The 17,432-nt window shown below is 33.3% G+C and overlaps 1 protein-coding gene across 1 annotated transcript in view; it reads left to right on the top strand.

The window, feature by feature from the left end:
* Cfap299 (cilia and flagella associated protein 299) overlaps window positions 1–17,432 on the top strand; it is a 533,081-nt gene that overhangs the window by 454,534 nt on the left and 61,115 nt on the right. The window contains exon 4 of the mRNA XM_048364482.1: window positions 15,389–15,531. Within this exon, the coding sequence (XP_048220439.1) occupies window positions 15,389–15,531 (143 nt within the window). The remainder of the gene's footprint in view (window positions 1–15,388; window positions 15,532–17,432) is intronic.

Genomic DNA, 17,432 nt, shown 5'->3' with positions numbered 1-17,432 from the left:
ATTATGGTGATATTTAAGACTAATACTCTAAAGGTAGGTATTTCATGTTGCTTAAGATGAGTTACTGCCAATGAAATCACACATCAAGGGGAACAGAAACCCCTTGCCTTCACATGTGGTATTTCCTGCCAAAGATGATGTGTATGAGATAGAATGACATAAGCATTATCAGCATTTCAATTGTTCACAAGTTTATGTATTGGTGAAGTGTTCATTGTTACTGTGTTACTGTGCTTGCTACACAGGTAAATAGAGCACCATTCCTGCCTATTCTTGCAGGCAAGAATTTTTTTTATACTATTTTTATAGTCCAGTGTACAATTAAGTGTTTATCATTTGTGAAGAAACAACTATTACCAGGCATTTTCATATAGTGGAAAGAATCTCCATAAGATAAAAGTGAAAACAATCAAAACCTACTCCAAGTTTCACTATTAGCCAGATGTGACCACAGGTAAATAAACTCTTTGGGACTCAACTGCTTCATTTTTAAAAGGAAAAGCATAAAACTGGTGGGATATTTCAAATGTTCTTTTGAAAATCCAACAGGCAAAACCAGTTGCTTTGAGGCTACCCTGGTTTGATGTTTTCCAATAACTCTAAAATAACTTATGTGTTTAATAAATATTAAATTAAAAGAAGGTCATCTTAATCTTCTCCTTCCTTTGCTTCTAAGTCTCAAAGGATCTTTAAACAACTCAAAATTCTTATGCATCATGCCAGAAAAAAAATCAAAACAAACCCTGAGAGTAAGTATCAGATAAAAAGAGCTGCCCTTAAAGTCTCTAAAATCCAAAATATTCAGGAAGTGGTTTAAGTGCAATGAGCAAATCCAACATTGTGATCTCAAGATATAATAATAATACATGTATGTTTACCTTTTGTTATCTGCCCATGTAAAATCCTTCTGTTCTTAATGGTAATAATTAAATAACATAGCCCAGTTGTATTTATCTTTAATAAAAGTATAAATTTATCTAATTTCAAGGATGTCAGTTTAATCTCTCAGCTAATCTCAGTCCTTTCTGCTTCTGTGATGATTTGTGTACCCAATTTACTCTTGATTTTTAAAACAATAACCATTTTTGATGGACACAACCACAGAGATAGTGAGTACTAAACTTGATTACAATACACCATACACCATCTAACTCATATTTTAGTTATAGGATTCATCATTTCATTGTCTGTAGAGTTGAGACAACAGCCCTCCTCTAATGTATCATGTTTCAGAATGCAACTGGGATTTTATTGCTAGGAATTTGATTACTTCTTGATGGTTTCCCAGAGACTTGGAGCCTCAGAAGCAAGCAAAGCAAATGAGTTGTTCTAAGTAAACGACACTATTTGATAGAGCAGAGCTGAACTTCCATTATCTCAAAATACATTCCAAAGGGTCAAAATGAGAAATCCAAATTCCAAAGAGAAGATCTCTTTTAAAAATCCAACTGAACACCTCATAGGGGGAAAGAGGAAGGGGGAGGAAAGAGGGGGGTATGAGGGATGAGGTAATAAACAGTACAAGTAATGTATCCAATGCCTAACATATGAAACTGTAACCTCTCTGTACATCAGTTTGATAATAAAAATTTGAAAAAATAAAAATAAATGAAAAATTAAAAATAAATTAAAAATAAAAATCCACTGAACTTCCTGGACACTCTTGTCTGAGAACTTAATTTTAATATGATCATGAAAAAAACCTCTGGTTTACATAAGGGTATTACCTTTTTACAGTGAATTTTTTCTCCTATTTTCATATTTTTGCTACACGATACTCTGATAGGGAACTTAGGAAAGACATTGTGAAAGTTTAGGAGCAACCCTGAATTAACTAAAGCAACATTTTCCTTGCAAGACTTTTTGTGGAATTATAACTACGAAAACTTTATGAGAAAATGTGCCACTGGTACTAGACTAGAACCTAAGGTCAACTATCTGCTCTATGAGAGTTGATATCAAGAATGTTGGCAGCAGTCTGTTTTTGTTTGATCTGAGTGTTTGATTGTGTTTGTGTGTAAAATGTGTTTTGTGTTTGATGCATAAAACATGACCCCAGATATACTAAAACAGCATCCTCCTTTTTATAAGGTCTTTCAGGTGATTTCTGCGAATGCTGAGCATTGCAGAAGCACTGTTCAGAAAATGTTGCACATTTACATACCCTGGGTATGGTATATATGTTTATTGGAACAGGGGAACAGAAGGGGAACATTAAAGTGGAGAGACAAAGGTAAAAGATGAACCAATGCAACAGCAATACTACAAAACTATATGCTGTAAAACAACCATACAACTCATGGGGGAGGGATAAGGGTGAGGAGAAGGTGGGAGAAAAATGAGGGAGGAGGAAACAAGTTTGATAAGAAATGTACTCACCGCACTGCCTTATGTATGAAACTGTAACCCCTCTCTAACCCAATTTGACAATAAATTTAAAAATAAATTTTAAAAAAGAACTTGATGAGTGATTGGATGAAGAGGCTGGCAATGAGGGAAAGGATAGGGTAGGAAGGAAGGAATAATCTTAGACTTGCAAACTTCCATTTTAAAGGAAAAAGATTTATAAATGGCAGGAACGTATATGTTTTGCTTTAATGAATAAACTTCTAGAACAAAAGAATGCAGACCTATTTGGAGTCAGTAGATCACTGAAGTCTCTCGACTTATCCTCAGAGTTTATGAATTATCTAGTAGTATAAGACCTTCTTCATACAAGTATGATGACCAATGAGCATTCCTTCTTTCCTGTTAAAAGTGACTGCTAAAACACAAACTTGTTACAAGAAGATTGTGGTTTTCAAAATTTTTCACCCTTGGGCAGCAAAATCATTATCTTCTAAGAAGATGAAAAGAAATGCATATTATTAGATGGCATATGTGCTGAACATGTAAAGTTAGAAATTCTGGTGTGAGAAACAAGAAACTTCTTTATAGGTCTATCTAGTAATGTCTATCTAGTAATGCTAATATCCCACACTGTGAAGTTAGAGAACCATTCAATAAAATGAAGTGAAGAAATCAGAGTGAAGGCAGGAGGGGAAGAGGGAAAGGTAGAGGAGGAAGAGTAAGATGAGTAAAGGAAATGGAAGAAAAAGGGGGGGGGAGTAAAGAGATAAATAGAGAAGCTTCCACCAAAAGCTGCCTTCTTGGCAGATAATAAGTCTGTTTCTGTTTCCAGCATGTCTAGGCAAAGAAGGAAGGCTGACCAATATATTTGGATTTCCTCTATCACCACATTGTCCTCAAGTTAGAACTCTGTGTCTCTACTTGGGAGACAAATTTCTCAAGGATTATGTGAAGTTTTGTGTGAAGTTTTTAATTGTTATTACAGAGAGGATGTACAAAGGGGTTACAATTACATAAGTCAGGTAATGAGTACATTTTTGGACAATGTCACCCTTTCCTTTGCCCACAAGTTGTGTAGTTCATTTTCAACATAGTGTCTAGTGAGTTATCACTGCTGCATTTTTCACTCTCTTTTCATTTCTGTGCTTTCTTTATCCTCCCAAAGACAGGTTAACAAACAATCCACAAAGAAAAGAAAAAAAAAATCACTGGGGATATGGCCTAGTGGCAAGAGTGCTTGCTTCGTATACCTAAAGCCCTGGGTTCAATTCCCCAGCACCACATATATAGAAAACGGCCAGAAGTGGTGCTGTGGCTCAGGTGGCAGAGTGCTAGCCTTGAGCAAAAGGAAGCCAGGGACAGTGCTCAGGCCCTGAGTCCAAGGCCCAGGACTGGCCAAAAAAAAAAAAAAAGAAAGAAAGAAAGAAAAGAAAAAAACAAAAACCATAAAACCACCTTTTTTTCCTTTTCCTGGAGTTCATTTCAATAAATATAATTTTATATATCACAGGCACGTAAGTATTGTGCCTTTGTGTTACTCCCCTAAGAGTATCCTCCTTTGATTTCACTGTATGTGAATGCCTAGATATGTAAATATTTTTATTTCCTCATTTCCCCCTTCATAATCAATCTATCCTACTTGACCATATCATCTACTGAAATGCCTTTGATCATACAAAGTTCTTTTCTAATGAAAATTTCAACAATGTGATCTGCAATTCCCTACAACTTCTTTCTTTTAGTAAGTACATATATATTGAGAACACCAAGTTATCCATTTAACAACTTAGAAGCTACTGTGTCTTAAGTACAGAAATTGTTAATTGAGCATAGATATAAAAAAGGAAAGACTTTACATTTATTGATCCTACAATCTTAGGAGAAGGAAAAAACAATCTAAGAGATAAAATATCAAGAAATAAATACTTACATATCTATCTAGAGATATGTATTACATGTCTCTACCTATATAAGTATATATATTAATATATGTAATATGTCTTTAGACAGACAGATATTATAATATGTAATATAATAATCTTATAGTAATATAAAATTATATTAAATATACAATATGTATTGTATATTATATATGTATCTCTAGAGATACTATATATAAATAGATATACAGATATAGACAGATCTATATATGTATATACAGATGTATATGTACATATATGTCTATATATATATACGTATGCACATACATATCTGTATATATCTTTCATGAAGAAAGAAAAATATGGCAAAAAATCAGAGCCTGGAGTTTGTGAGCTATTTTAGTTCGAGTGATGAAGAAACACTATAAAAGGAGTGAAATTTTACAGACGCTCATAAGAAGTGAGAGACCAAGCTTTCAAATGTCTGAGAAAGACTTTTTGGCCACAGGAATATGTCAGAAAAAAAAGGGGCAAAACAACAGAGAAAAACAGTGTGCTCAAGGGGATGGAATAACTGGAATAAAGTGATTTATGGGGATCAGAGTAGTAATTGAACCAATATGCTTAGGTTGAAGGTTGAAGCAATAGGACTTCCAATGGGTTACAACAGATGTGAGACATAATGAGAAATTGAATTTTGGTCTCAACAATTAGGTAAATGATGTTGCTTATTACTTGGAGAGAAAAAAATTGATTAAAGTGATCAAATGTTTGATCAAGGAAATAATTTCATGAAGGATATGAAGTTTGAGATACCTAGGAGATCTCTGAGAGAAAAATTACATGCGCAACTATCTTTTGAGTTAATACAAATAGAAAAAAATATGAGAACTGAGCCTTGAAAAACTTCAAATCTTAAAAAAATCAGAAAAAAAAACAGAAGAAGATAATGATAACAACTCAGATGTCCTACAGTAGATGAGTGGATACAAAAACTATGGTACCAATGTACAATGAAATTTTACACAAAAATTAGAAAGAATAATAACTTGTAATTTACAGGAAGATGGATGAATCTAGGACAAATCAAGTTAAGTGAGATAAGCTAAACTCAGAGAGACATGTTTTCGCTCATATACAGAAGCTACAACTACATTACACCGAGTCATGATAAATTATACAGTACTCTAGGAATTCACACACAGTGAGACCAAAAGAGGATATGCTTTGGAGAGGAACACAAAGGCACAATCTCTATGTGCATATGATCATATATAATATATTTATTGAACTGAACTCCAGGAAATGAAGACAAAAGTTTTGTTTTTTTTTTCATCATTGCTTTTTTTGTTTTCTTTTCCTTTTACACTGTTCATTTATCTGTCTTTGGAAAAGTGGGGTGGGGTTTCACAATAATGGAAAGACAAAGGGTGAATAAATGCAGCAGACACTAGACACTATGCTGAAAATGAATTATACAATTTGTGGTTACAGGCAAGAAGGTAAAACTGGAGAGAGCAAGGATTGAGGTGACAGTGTCCAGAAAGAAATGTACTCATTACCTGACTTATGAAACTGTAACACCTCTATACCTCATCCTAAAATAACAATAAAAATTTAAAGGAGTGTGATAAAGCAGAAGAAAGCCTCAGGAATATGTAAGGCACTGACGCTAGGTAAGGAAACTATTTCATAAAAGATAAGGTAAAATTATGTTAATCACACAGGGAGTTTGAGTAAAATAAAAACAGAATTAGCTGTTATATTTGTAAACAAGAAATGGTTAGTACAGATAGAACAGTTTTAGCAAAGTGCCCTGGGAAAATAACCAAATAATTGTGAATGTCGCCGTCAAGACCAGTGCTTAAGAGGTTGAGGTACATGAACTCTGAATTCAAGGCCAACTAAGGCTATCTAGTGAGATCTTTCTTCACAGGAAGAAGAAAAGAGTGGATAGAAGCAGGAATTTGAAACTACAATAGTATTTTTTCCAAATTCTAAATATTATAGCATCCTTATGTCTCAGTAATAATGAATGGGGTCAAATACACAAAAGAAGAGACTGACCTTAGTTGGCTTTAAATAGAAGCTCAGGTTTTGCAACATTTACAACAGGTTGTAAAGATGTAAGGAAGAACATAGAAAAGGTAGTTATGGATAGGCAGATTTGATGGGAGAGACATGAAGTGACTCATTTCTGATTTCTTCTATTTTCAGAGAAAAAGCAAGGATCATGTTGACGTTTGATAAGAGAGTAGAACTGAAAAAGTAGAGGTGTGAGAGAGATGAAAATATAGACTAATATTTGCAATGGGTATATATTCATTGTGGTTTAAGGTTTTTAAATTTTAAAAAGGCTAGTTACAATAGTTTTCTTATCTACCCAATCTTTTTTTTTTTCAATTTTTAAGAGTAAGTTTTACTAGGACTTACTGTCTATGCAATCAAAACTAGGCACTTTACATTTGAATCAATCATCAGGGCAATGATCACAATCATGATTCAGCAAGTAGCCATTAATAATCCTTTCTGTTCAAAATTGGAATTAAAGGAAAGTTAAGGCAGACACTGGTGCTTCATCCTGTAATTCTCGCGACTTAGAAGGTGGAGGGTCTAAGGATTGTGGTTCAAGTCAGCCCAAGCAGGAAAGTCCATGAGACTCTTATCTACAATTAACCACTAGAAAACCAGAAGTGGAGCTGTGGCTCAAAGTGGTAGAGCACTAGCCTTGAGTGAAAGAGCTCAGGAACATAGTTCAGACCTCAAGTTCAAGATCCATGACTGACAAAAATAAAGAGGAAATTTAATTAAAATGATGTTAAAATTTATGCCATTAATATACAGAAGGATGTATCCAAGGAATTTAAAAGGATATGCAGTAAACAGTCATAGCGCTCCACTATACAATCTATACTAGGCAAAGAGAAAACTGAACTAATAAAGAAAATAATCGTGAAATGTGATGGTTCAATGGAATAGTAGCTGTAAGAAACTAGGCCTGCTGTGGCATGAGGTCTGAAAAAGAAAAGCAGTGTTTCTGAGGAGTCTCATGTAAGAATAGCCAATAGATACATGACAAAATGTTCCACATCTCTGACCATAAAGAAAAGGCAAAGCAAAAGAACTTTGAAATTCTATCTCACCCAGGTAGAATGGCCATAATCAAAAAATAAGCAACAATAACAAATGCTGACATGGATGTGGCCAAAAGGGAGCTTTATTAACCTGTTGATAAGAATATATCCTTGGTCAAGCCTGGAAAGAGTATTGAGATTCCTTAAAAGACTAAACAGAGAACTACCCCATGACCCAGCAATTCCACTCCTGGATATTTATCTGTTAGAGCATAAACAAGGCCACACTAATGTTACCAGCACAAACATGTTCTTTTCAGCATTACTGACCATATCCAAGTTATGGAATCAGTCTAGATGCCCGTCAGTGGACAAATGAATCAAGAAATTGTGGGATATATGCACAATGGAAATGTAATCATCCATCAGAAAGAATGATATTGTACCATTCATAAAGAAATGGAATGACTTGGAAAAAACTATATTGAGCAAAGAAAGCCAAACCCAAAGAAACATAGATTGCATGGTTTCTCTCATTTGTGGTAGCTAGAATGTGCTTATAAATCTACACTGGGACATGATAAATTGTACAGGTCTCTAGGCATTCACACACAGAGAACAAAGTAGGATATACTTACGAGAGGATCACATAGACTTAATAACTATGTGCATCTGATCATATAAAATATTATTTGTTGAAATGAACTCCAGGAAATGGAAACAAGAGATTTTATCTTTGTTGCTGTTTTTCTTTTCTTTTCTTTTTGTCTTGTTTGTCTTTGTGAGTGTAAGGGGGGCACAGAAATAGAGGGACAAAGGGTGAACAAATGCAGCAGTGATACTAATTAGACACTTGAAAATGAATGATACAACTTGCAGGTGGAGACAGTAATCACTGGGAGTGAGCGAGGGAAAGAGTGACACTGTTCAGAAAAAATGTACTCTTTACCTGACTTACATAACTGTAACCTCTGTACACATCACCTTTCTAATATCAATGAAAATGCATGAAGAAAAAGGAAAAGAGATGCAGATGATAAAGTGGCATGCTTGAGCTAGGCACTGGGGACTCACTTCTGTAATGCTAGCTATTCAGGAAGCTGAGGTCTGAGAACTATGGTTTGAAACTCCAGTTAACCAGAAAAAACAAACAAACAATTGATACTGGAGCTGTGGCTCATGTGGTAGAGTGCTTGCCTTTAGCAAAACCCTCAGACAGTGAACATACCTTGAGTTCAAGCCCCAGGACCAGCACCAATAGAGAGGAAAAAGAAGGAAGAAACAAAGGGGTGGATCAAGGGAGAAAGGAAAGGCTTTGTTCAAAGACAGGTATTATGAATGAAAGCGAGTGTACTACTTTATGCAAAAGTGTTTATATTTCATACATACCTAATTGTGTGCATGAGTATATTTCTGAGATAATTACCTGCTCAGCTATTACCAGTGATAGATGGCTTATTTATTATAACTTACACCTAATAATGCAAGCTATATTGCTTACTCCAATTTTTATCTTATTGTTCTTAATCATTTTATTTATGGTACTTTTTAAGTATTCTGAACTACTCTTTTGACAGTTTGCTTAGAGTTTCTTTTTATGTATTTTATAGTAACTTTTCTTCAACAAAAAAATTTAAAAATATTTTCATGAGAATTTTAAGATTTATACTTTTAGAAAGATTTTAACACAAAGATTTTGAAAATTTTATCATGTTAGTAAAAAGCATAATGCAAATTAAAATTACTTCTCAGTAATAATTTATTACTAGTACAGAAATAAGGCATTATTTTTCCGTGTTCATTTTGTGTTGAATGGATATATTGAACTTTGTCAAAAGTGATTTTATTCAATGACTTGGATTTTCTAGGCAAAATGATAATTTCATCCTCTCCTTTATAATATTTTAGAGATTAGATTTTCATTCATTAAAACTTACAGAACCTTGTGGATACTAATGGTGGTACCAGACATTCTTATGTTATTCCTATCTCATAGGTAATACAAAACATATAAACAGGAAAAAGTTACCCTAGTCATTTGTAAAATTGACATGTGTCCATTTTAAACTAGGAGCGAAAATGTAAAGTCCTTTAGGAATTAAATCTCTAAGCTATTGCAAAATGAGCAAGCCAAGCTACATGTAAAGTTCTTTGGAGTAAGTTGTTTTTAGGTTAAGTTCTTAGGTTAGGTTCTTTGTAGTAAGTTTTTATGGATTGCAAAATAGACACAGTTCTTGACCCTTATGTCCATCCATGCCTTTTTTTGCAATAACGCTCTTCCTACCAAGAAAAGAACAACCAAAGCATATCAATTATCTTTTCCTGCAGCCTTCCTTCACCAACAAATCAAAGAAAAAATGTTCTTGTTCTGAACAGGAGTAAAAATGCCTAGATCTGTGTAATACATAGCTCTGGTAATTGTGAGAACACTGAAAATGTCCAGCGGAAATTGAATAAGAGGATGCATTTTTAAAAAGAATTGTTATTATGGACATTTCACAAAATAACTAATATCAAAGAGAGTTATACTGCCAGATATGTAGAAATGTTGAAAAACATACATTGGTTCCAAAGTAATGACTCCATTTACACAATTATTTCTCTTTGGAAATGAATAATTTTTCTAAAAGTATGCATAAAGGTCTTCCGGAATTTTAAAATCATATCATAGCAGATAACCATTCTCTCAATTGTCTGTCTCGGAGAGCACAGTTAATGTTAAAATTTCAGAAGTTATACCCAGAAACTTAGTTTTGTTTGACAGTACTCATTTCCCCAAAATGGATATTTTCCATTTTACCACTCCAAAATTCTGCTTCGTATGCTTTTCTGTTGTTGTTTTTTGCCTTGGACTTCACTGTTGTCAAAATCCCATTTCAATGTATCAGGTTTATGTCTCCTCATTAGTATTTGGCAAGAAAAATCGGGCAACGTGTGTAGTCAATTCATTATAAGTTTATGAAGTTGTATTTTAATCTACTTCTGGGAAAAGACAAGCAGCCAACTATCTAAATGATATATTAATGCTCTGAATTTTGCTCTAATTCAACTTTTTCCAACATACAAGAAGTATCAAGAACCTAAGCATTTATTCTGAGTCGTTTTCAACTACAGTTAGTTCACTTTTGAGATCACAGACTCACTCAATGAAATCTTAGATTCCACATGCTCCTTAGTATCTGAGTCTGCAACTCAATATTGGGAATAAATAAAATTGGTATTTTCCAATGTCTTGTTCTTATAGGCTTCTTATTTCATTTTTGCTTTATTCTTCTTTGTTTTAGTGATTTAATGTAGCTAGTGGTTTTGGATTATGATGCTAAGAAATACAAGTCAACATATACAACCTCAAATGGGATATTTTATAATTTAGCTGATGTATTTTTGTTAAATCTTGACTTATTATAGAAAAGACTAAAGGATTTTTTTCTAAGGAAAAATGTGCATTCCAGAATATAGCATCATTCAAAAGAGATCTTTAAAGTACACTTTTCATGTATCTCTTGGGAAATTAACTGTAATCAATACTGTTATTAGAATGAAAACAGGTATATATATGATTTCATTTATATGAAAATAAAGAAAACCTCATCTATAGAGACAGAAAATTGATAAGTGATTGCCTGAGGCTAGGGTGGGAATATGAATGAATGGCAATGTTCATCTGGGATCTCCTTGGGTTGATGGAAATATTCTAAAATGACATTGTGTTCAACAACTGTATAAATTTACTGAAAGTCATTAAACTGTACAGTTAACTTTCTGTCCTATTATATAAATTACACTTCAATGTAGATATCATAAAGGAAAATATTATTAGAGAAGTTTAAACAATTATTTGTAACATCTTTCAACTATTTTTAAAACAGCAGAAGCTCTAAATACCTGAGCTTTCAGTTATTGAACTACACTGATTCCAGGTTAAAATTAAAATTTAGTCTTGAAAAGACTCTGTGCTAGGTGCCAGAATTATGGATTTTATTGTATATAATCAACAATGCTTAAAAAGTCTGTCTTAATTTTAATTACAAAATACATCCAAAGTTTTAGTTAGATGACCCAACAAATGAACTATGTACATTATCCTAAACATAACTATACACAACTAGGCAGAAGAATTCTGACATGATTTTCCATTTCCTTGTCCCTAAGGCATGAACCAAGCTGTTAACATAACATAAATACAATATCAAAAGAGTAGTAACATTTTTAAATATTAATAGATTCTATTTATTGAATATTTACCTTGTGTTTACCTTAGTGCTTAAAATAAACATTTAATTTGAATACCAGTGTTAGTGTTAGAACCACTTTGTGATAAAGGAAACTTAATCTTAAAACGTGTAAATGGAGGGAGGAAGTGTGAGCAAATGGAGTCATTATATTCAATGTACATTATGTGAAAATTGAACTACATAACTTGAGGGTAATGATGGGAGGAAGAAAAATTAGAGAAAATGTAGGAGTGCCATCCATCAACATGAATTATACTCATAACCTGACTTATGAAATTGAACCCTATTTGTACACTATATAACAACAACAACAACAATAGGTAAAAAGCTCATCTGATTTGCACAAAAAGAAGATGGTAAAGCCAGCACTTGAATACAGGTCTGTTTGTTCACTACACACTGAATTAGAACATAAAGGATAGTGAAAAACTTACCTCTTTGTGAGTGTAGGAGTTTCTCTCTAACTTCATTTCCTTGGGGAGATTCTGAAACTTACTGCTTTCAGATGTTATATTAATAAAATGAGGGTAATGTCCCCTACATACTACAAAATTTTTGAGAGCTATTTATGATTTGCTCCAAACATACTGGCCTTTTAAGGATAATAAGAAGTATGTATAGTTGCAGTAATTATTGTTCACTTGAGGAAAAATACATGCTAAATTAATCAAGAGTATTGATTAACTTCCTTGTAATTTTCATACCACAACATACAACATAAAGGAAACACTAAGATTTCACCCACATTATGCTTGTTTGTAACTATCACCTCTTCTCTTATATCACAGTATCATCACCTCTTCTAACCCCATAGCCACAGGCTGTGTATTTGTAATGATGTAGTTATAAGTTAAATGTCAAATTCTAATGTCTTGATAATTTATACCAAATTACCACACCTTATTAGTACTAATTAAAATTTTAAACAATTTTTGGAGAAATACTTTCATGGAGAAGATATATTCATCAAACATTTTTATTTTATTAAAAATACTTTTAATATACTTTTGCATATATGTGACCATTCTAGGGAATATAAGAACAGGGGAATTTTTTATCTGTCTTGAGCAGATTTGTATGAAAGGGGACTGAACATTTTCTCCTCTTGAAATAGAAGAAATTATAGAAATTAAGGAAATTTTCATTAATTCCTATTAAAAATTAAACAGTACTGAGATATTGGTATGGAACTTACCATTTCATTTTTTGTAAACTCTGAGTATACCAGACTGTGATCTAAACAGTGCCAGACAAACAAAAGAAAGGAATCATGCTGTTTCTCTACCTCTTTGAGGAACAAACAGAGTGAAGAGAGAATTGCTAGGTGGCTGAACTAAGGAAATGCTTGGTTCCATGCAGGATTTTGGAGGTTTGCTTCCTTTGGTTTTATCTTGTTGTGTTTATCACAGGTACTTTCTAGATTTTTCAGAAGCCTGCTCTAGGGTATCAGATTTGCAAATATGGAAGAAGCATTCTGAATTAGAGTGACTTTCCCCAAAATAATCAGTGAATTTAGAGGAACAATATTTATATCCAGTTAAGCCTCATTTGAGTTTTCCTAGAGTCAGAAAAGCTCGAAATTCACAAAAATAACACAGCAGACTTAAAAGGTTGGGAAAGTAAGATTGGAAATACAGTTCTGCATGTAAAGGGAGGGCTAACTGTCATGAAGGTACACACACACATACACACACAGGTATGTATGTATAATAACAGAAAATAATGAAGCTAATGGAATATATGTAGTTTTAGTATATCAGTCCTTTTGTTTTCATAAGAATATTGAAGAGTAAATATGCTTACTTTCTTAAGATTAACACAAAGCATTCAGGCTTGCCTTTTCAATTCTTTAAAAATCTATTGTAAATTTAACTTATACATCTATATTAATTTACCAATGTCTACTTAATGTAGAAAGTAATGATAGGGACAGTCAAAGCTAAACTACTGTTAGGAATTTAAGCAAAGAATTTGTTAAAACCCCTATATGTTTCCCCAACTAGGTTGACACTTAATAATCTGTGAAAAAAATAATAAACAGTACTTATTTATGAGCTGGAGGCATGGTTCAAAGTTAGAGAGAACCAGCTATGAGCAAAGAAACTCAAGCAAAGTGATGTCCTTAGTTCAAATTCCAGTGTTGACAAAATTAAAGAACATAAAACTCTATGGATTACCATTCATTTTGTATTTGTGCTGCAGAAACTGAAAATTGAAATCTATATGAATTTGACATGAAAATAAATGTGTGGGAACAATGAGGACTATGAATTGAAGTTTATGGGAAGATAAGTCAGTCAGTCAAGGTCTCATAGCGAATAAGTGGCAAAACTTATATTCAAACCTAGGCTTATATTTGTTTTACTATTACGTTCTTTTCCCAATTGAACCATTATGTATTTTCTGTAATAGAGATATATATAGAGAGAGTACCTTTCATCTCATTATCACAAGAATCAATGTCCTTTACAAAACTCCACAAATCAAAATTACGATAATTGTGTATTTTAAAATATTTCTCATTCATAGTAATTACAAATATCATTAACACCTTCTACATTTTCTGTCATTTTTATGAAATAACACAGTAAAAACCAAGAGTGCTAATTTCCAAGGTCCATAACTCATGGCCTTGTGACAAGACAGAGACAACATATGCAAAAAATGAATATTTCACATGAATGAAGCTGTGATGTAGCAGCGAACATGATTAGCTACAGAATGATTTGTTAGAAAACACTTATTTATTCAAATATTAATTATTAATTAATTAGTTTGTGATTTTGCCAATTCTGAGGCCTGAACTCTGGGCCTGGGCATTGTCGTTGAGCTCCTTTTGCACAAGGCCAACATTCTATCAGTTGAGCCATAGAGCTACTTCCCACTTGTCACATGATTTAATTGGAAATAAGAGTCTCACAGACTTTCCATGGATCCTCAGATCTCAGCCTGCTACATAGCTAGGGATTACAGGTGTGAGCCTTCAGTACCCTCTGTAAGTACTAATTTAGATGGTAAGGAAAGATCTCAAAAGGTCAACCCTTATAGGAATGAGCAGAATAGGAGAATCATAAAAAAGGCTTAGGTAGGACAAAGAATGAAAGAGGAAACAAGGAAGTATATTTTGGGGGAAATGCCACATATCTCAAGTTCTAAGGGGGAAAAAGGAAAGGAAAACAATAAATAGCTTCCAAACAGGAAATGTTAACACATTTGTTTTCAAGTATCGATCAATTTTTGGACCCTCATGGAAAAGTTCTTTATTTGGGAAAATCCCTGAGACTTCCGTTTTCTCCAGCAATTACTGAGTGCCAATGGCTTACACCTGTAAGCCTGTAGATACTCAAGAAGCTAATATTTAAAGATCACAGTTTGAGGCCAATCAAACCAGGAAAGTCCCCGAGACTCTGATCTTCAGTTAGCCAGTATAAAGCCAGAAGTGGAGTTGTGTCTCAAGTTGTAAAATTCTAACCTTAAAAGAGCTCAGGGACAGTGCTGAGGTCCTGAGTTCAAACCCCAGGACTTGCACATTAAAAGAAAGTATATAAGTCTATTACAAACAAGGTGTTCTTAGAAAGGGTTGTATATGTTATTCATTGATGTTATTATATAAAATTACTATAAATACATCTTACATGCACTCTTAGTTAATTTTTGTTTCTATACCTGCCAGGAGAAAATGATTGTATCTACTTGAGAGAATCATTGTAAGGATTTAACATAAGCATTGGAAATAGTCCTAGTGAATACAAGCCTCAGGAGCTGTAATTTTTATTATCAAGTACAATGTACTTTTATGACTTTTATTAATTTTCTCTCTCTATTCTTTGTTCTTCTATGCAATCACCAGTCTGTGATCTTCATTCGTGACAAAAATGTTCATGGGCAAGAGGTGTCAGGTTACATCGACTATGCCCACAGACTCAAAAATGAGGATTTCGAAGTCTACTTTAGTGGGAAAAGAAGACTTCTTCCAAGGACCACGGATTTGAGGTAAACTATACACAAACTTTGTGACTTCAGAGACAGGGACGAAGGGGCTTAATGTCTTAGTCTGCATTGTACCTAGAATGATAATGCTGTGTAGTAGAAATAGGATAAGACTAGCGATTTTTTTAAATTATACATTAGAGAATAAGCATAGGTGTATTTTTACCCTCTAATGAACTAAAACAAAACCTCTTGCTTAATGTCATCTAATAACTAATTTTCCCTTTTTCATTTTTTTCACTAGTTGTCTCAAATGGTTGATCAATCAAAACTCAAATAAGTTTTATTCTGTCATTCATCTGTGTCACTTTGTAACAATTCTTTCCCTGGTATGCTATTTCTAAGTTTTTCTTATTTTCAAATTTTTCTTTCCTGCAACTGTGGCTTAAATTCAGAGAATCTAGCAGCCATACCTCTACTTTCACTTTCTTTCTTTTTTTTTTTCAGCCAGTCCTGGGGCTTGGACTCAGAGCCTGAGCACTGTCCCTGGCTTCTTTTTGCTCAAGGCTAACACTCTGGCACTTGAGCCACAGCGCCACTTCTGGCCATTTTCTGTATATGTGGTGCTGGGGAATCGAACCCAGGGCCTCATGTATATGAGGCAGGCACTCCTGCCACTAGGCCATATCCCCAGCCCCTACTTTCAGCGTCTTGCTAGTTAGAGTTAAGAATCTTGCAGATTTGTCTGCCTGGCCTAACTCCAACCTGTGATTCTCAGATCTCAACCTCCTGAGTGGCTAGGATTAAAGGTGTGTACCACTGGCATCTAGATTGGCTAAGATTAAAGGTGTGTGTCACTGGCATCTAGATTGGCTAGGATTAAAGGTGTGTACCACTGTCATCTAGATATGCTACTGAGATTTCCTAGAGAAACCTTTGTTTCCCTAGTTTGAAACGTTTCAGGTGTCTTACATCCTTAATTTGACTGATAGTCTCATATTGTTATTATAATCTAGCTTTCTCTCTTTATTTCTGTGAAATGATTGGACCAAATGAAGTTTAAATTTATCCCTAAATAAGAAATTTTAATAAGTGATCCAATATTCCATATTCATCCAATTTTACATCTCTCCCATTTTGAACAATGTATTCAAATAGAATCAGCCTAAGCCCTTTATTAGGTTTACCTTCACATTTTACTCAATAATTTTTGCATTTATTAATGAAAACTAATTAAGTATTTTTAGTAAAGTTGGATTTTTTTTAAATTTCAATCATTTTTCATGTACTTTTGCTAGAAAAATTCCCATACAATAATTCTTCCTCATCACTTATTTGATTACTTTGAAATGTAATTCATGAAAAATGACCAATTATCTCCTTTCCTTAGTTTATAAAATAAAATGTGAAACTAAAATTTTACCCTTGTATATAGAAAATGTTAAATTATTTCTCAAAATGGTTATACCAATTTGTAACCACAAGGAGGAATGTATATAAATGATCAGGTTAACACTTATCCTTACCAATAGGTGATATTAAAAAACATTTTCCCATTGTGGTAGGTATAAATGATCTCTCATTATGGTTTTAATATTTTTTCCACTGTTACTAATGATTTTAGACATCTTTGGTGGGCTGCTCCAATTTTGTTTCTGTGAGCAATCTATTAAGATTTTTGCTCACTATAAATATTGGAATATTCTTCCTCTAGTAAATTCTAGAACTCTTTTTTATTTATTATGAATATTGTTCAACATTGTCTATCTTATGTATGCAAAAATATAATCTTTTATATCCTTTATTTTCAAATTACTTTTAATAGCCAAGTTAATGCATTTTAATGTTGCTTTGCAGTTTGAATTTTTAGATTTTCTTTAATAAATCTTCATCTTTTGGAGGTCATAGACACTCTTGCAGAGTTTTGCTGTTTTGCCTTTTTCACTGTCTCCTTTAACTTATTC

The sequence above is a fragment of the Perognathus longimembris genome, chromosome 16, assembly GCF_023159225.1.
Source record: "Perognathus longimembris pacificus isolate PPM17 chromosome 16, ASM2315922v1, whole genome shotgun sequence".
In the NCBI taxonomy this organism is placed as follows: Eukaryota; Metazoa; Chordata; class Mammalia; order Rodentia; family Heteromyidae; genus Perognathus; species Perognathus longimembris.
This window is presented reverse-complemented; position numbering and strand designations above follow the sequence as displayed.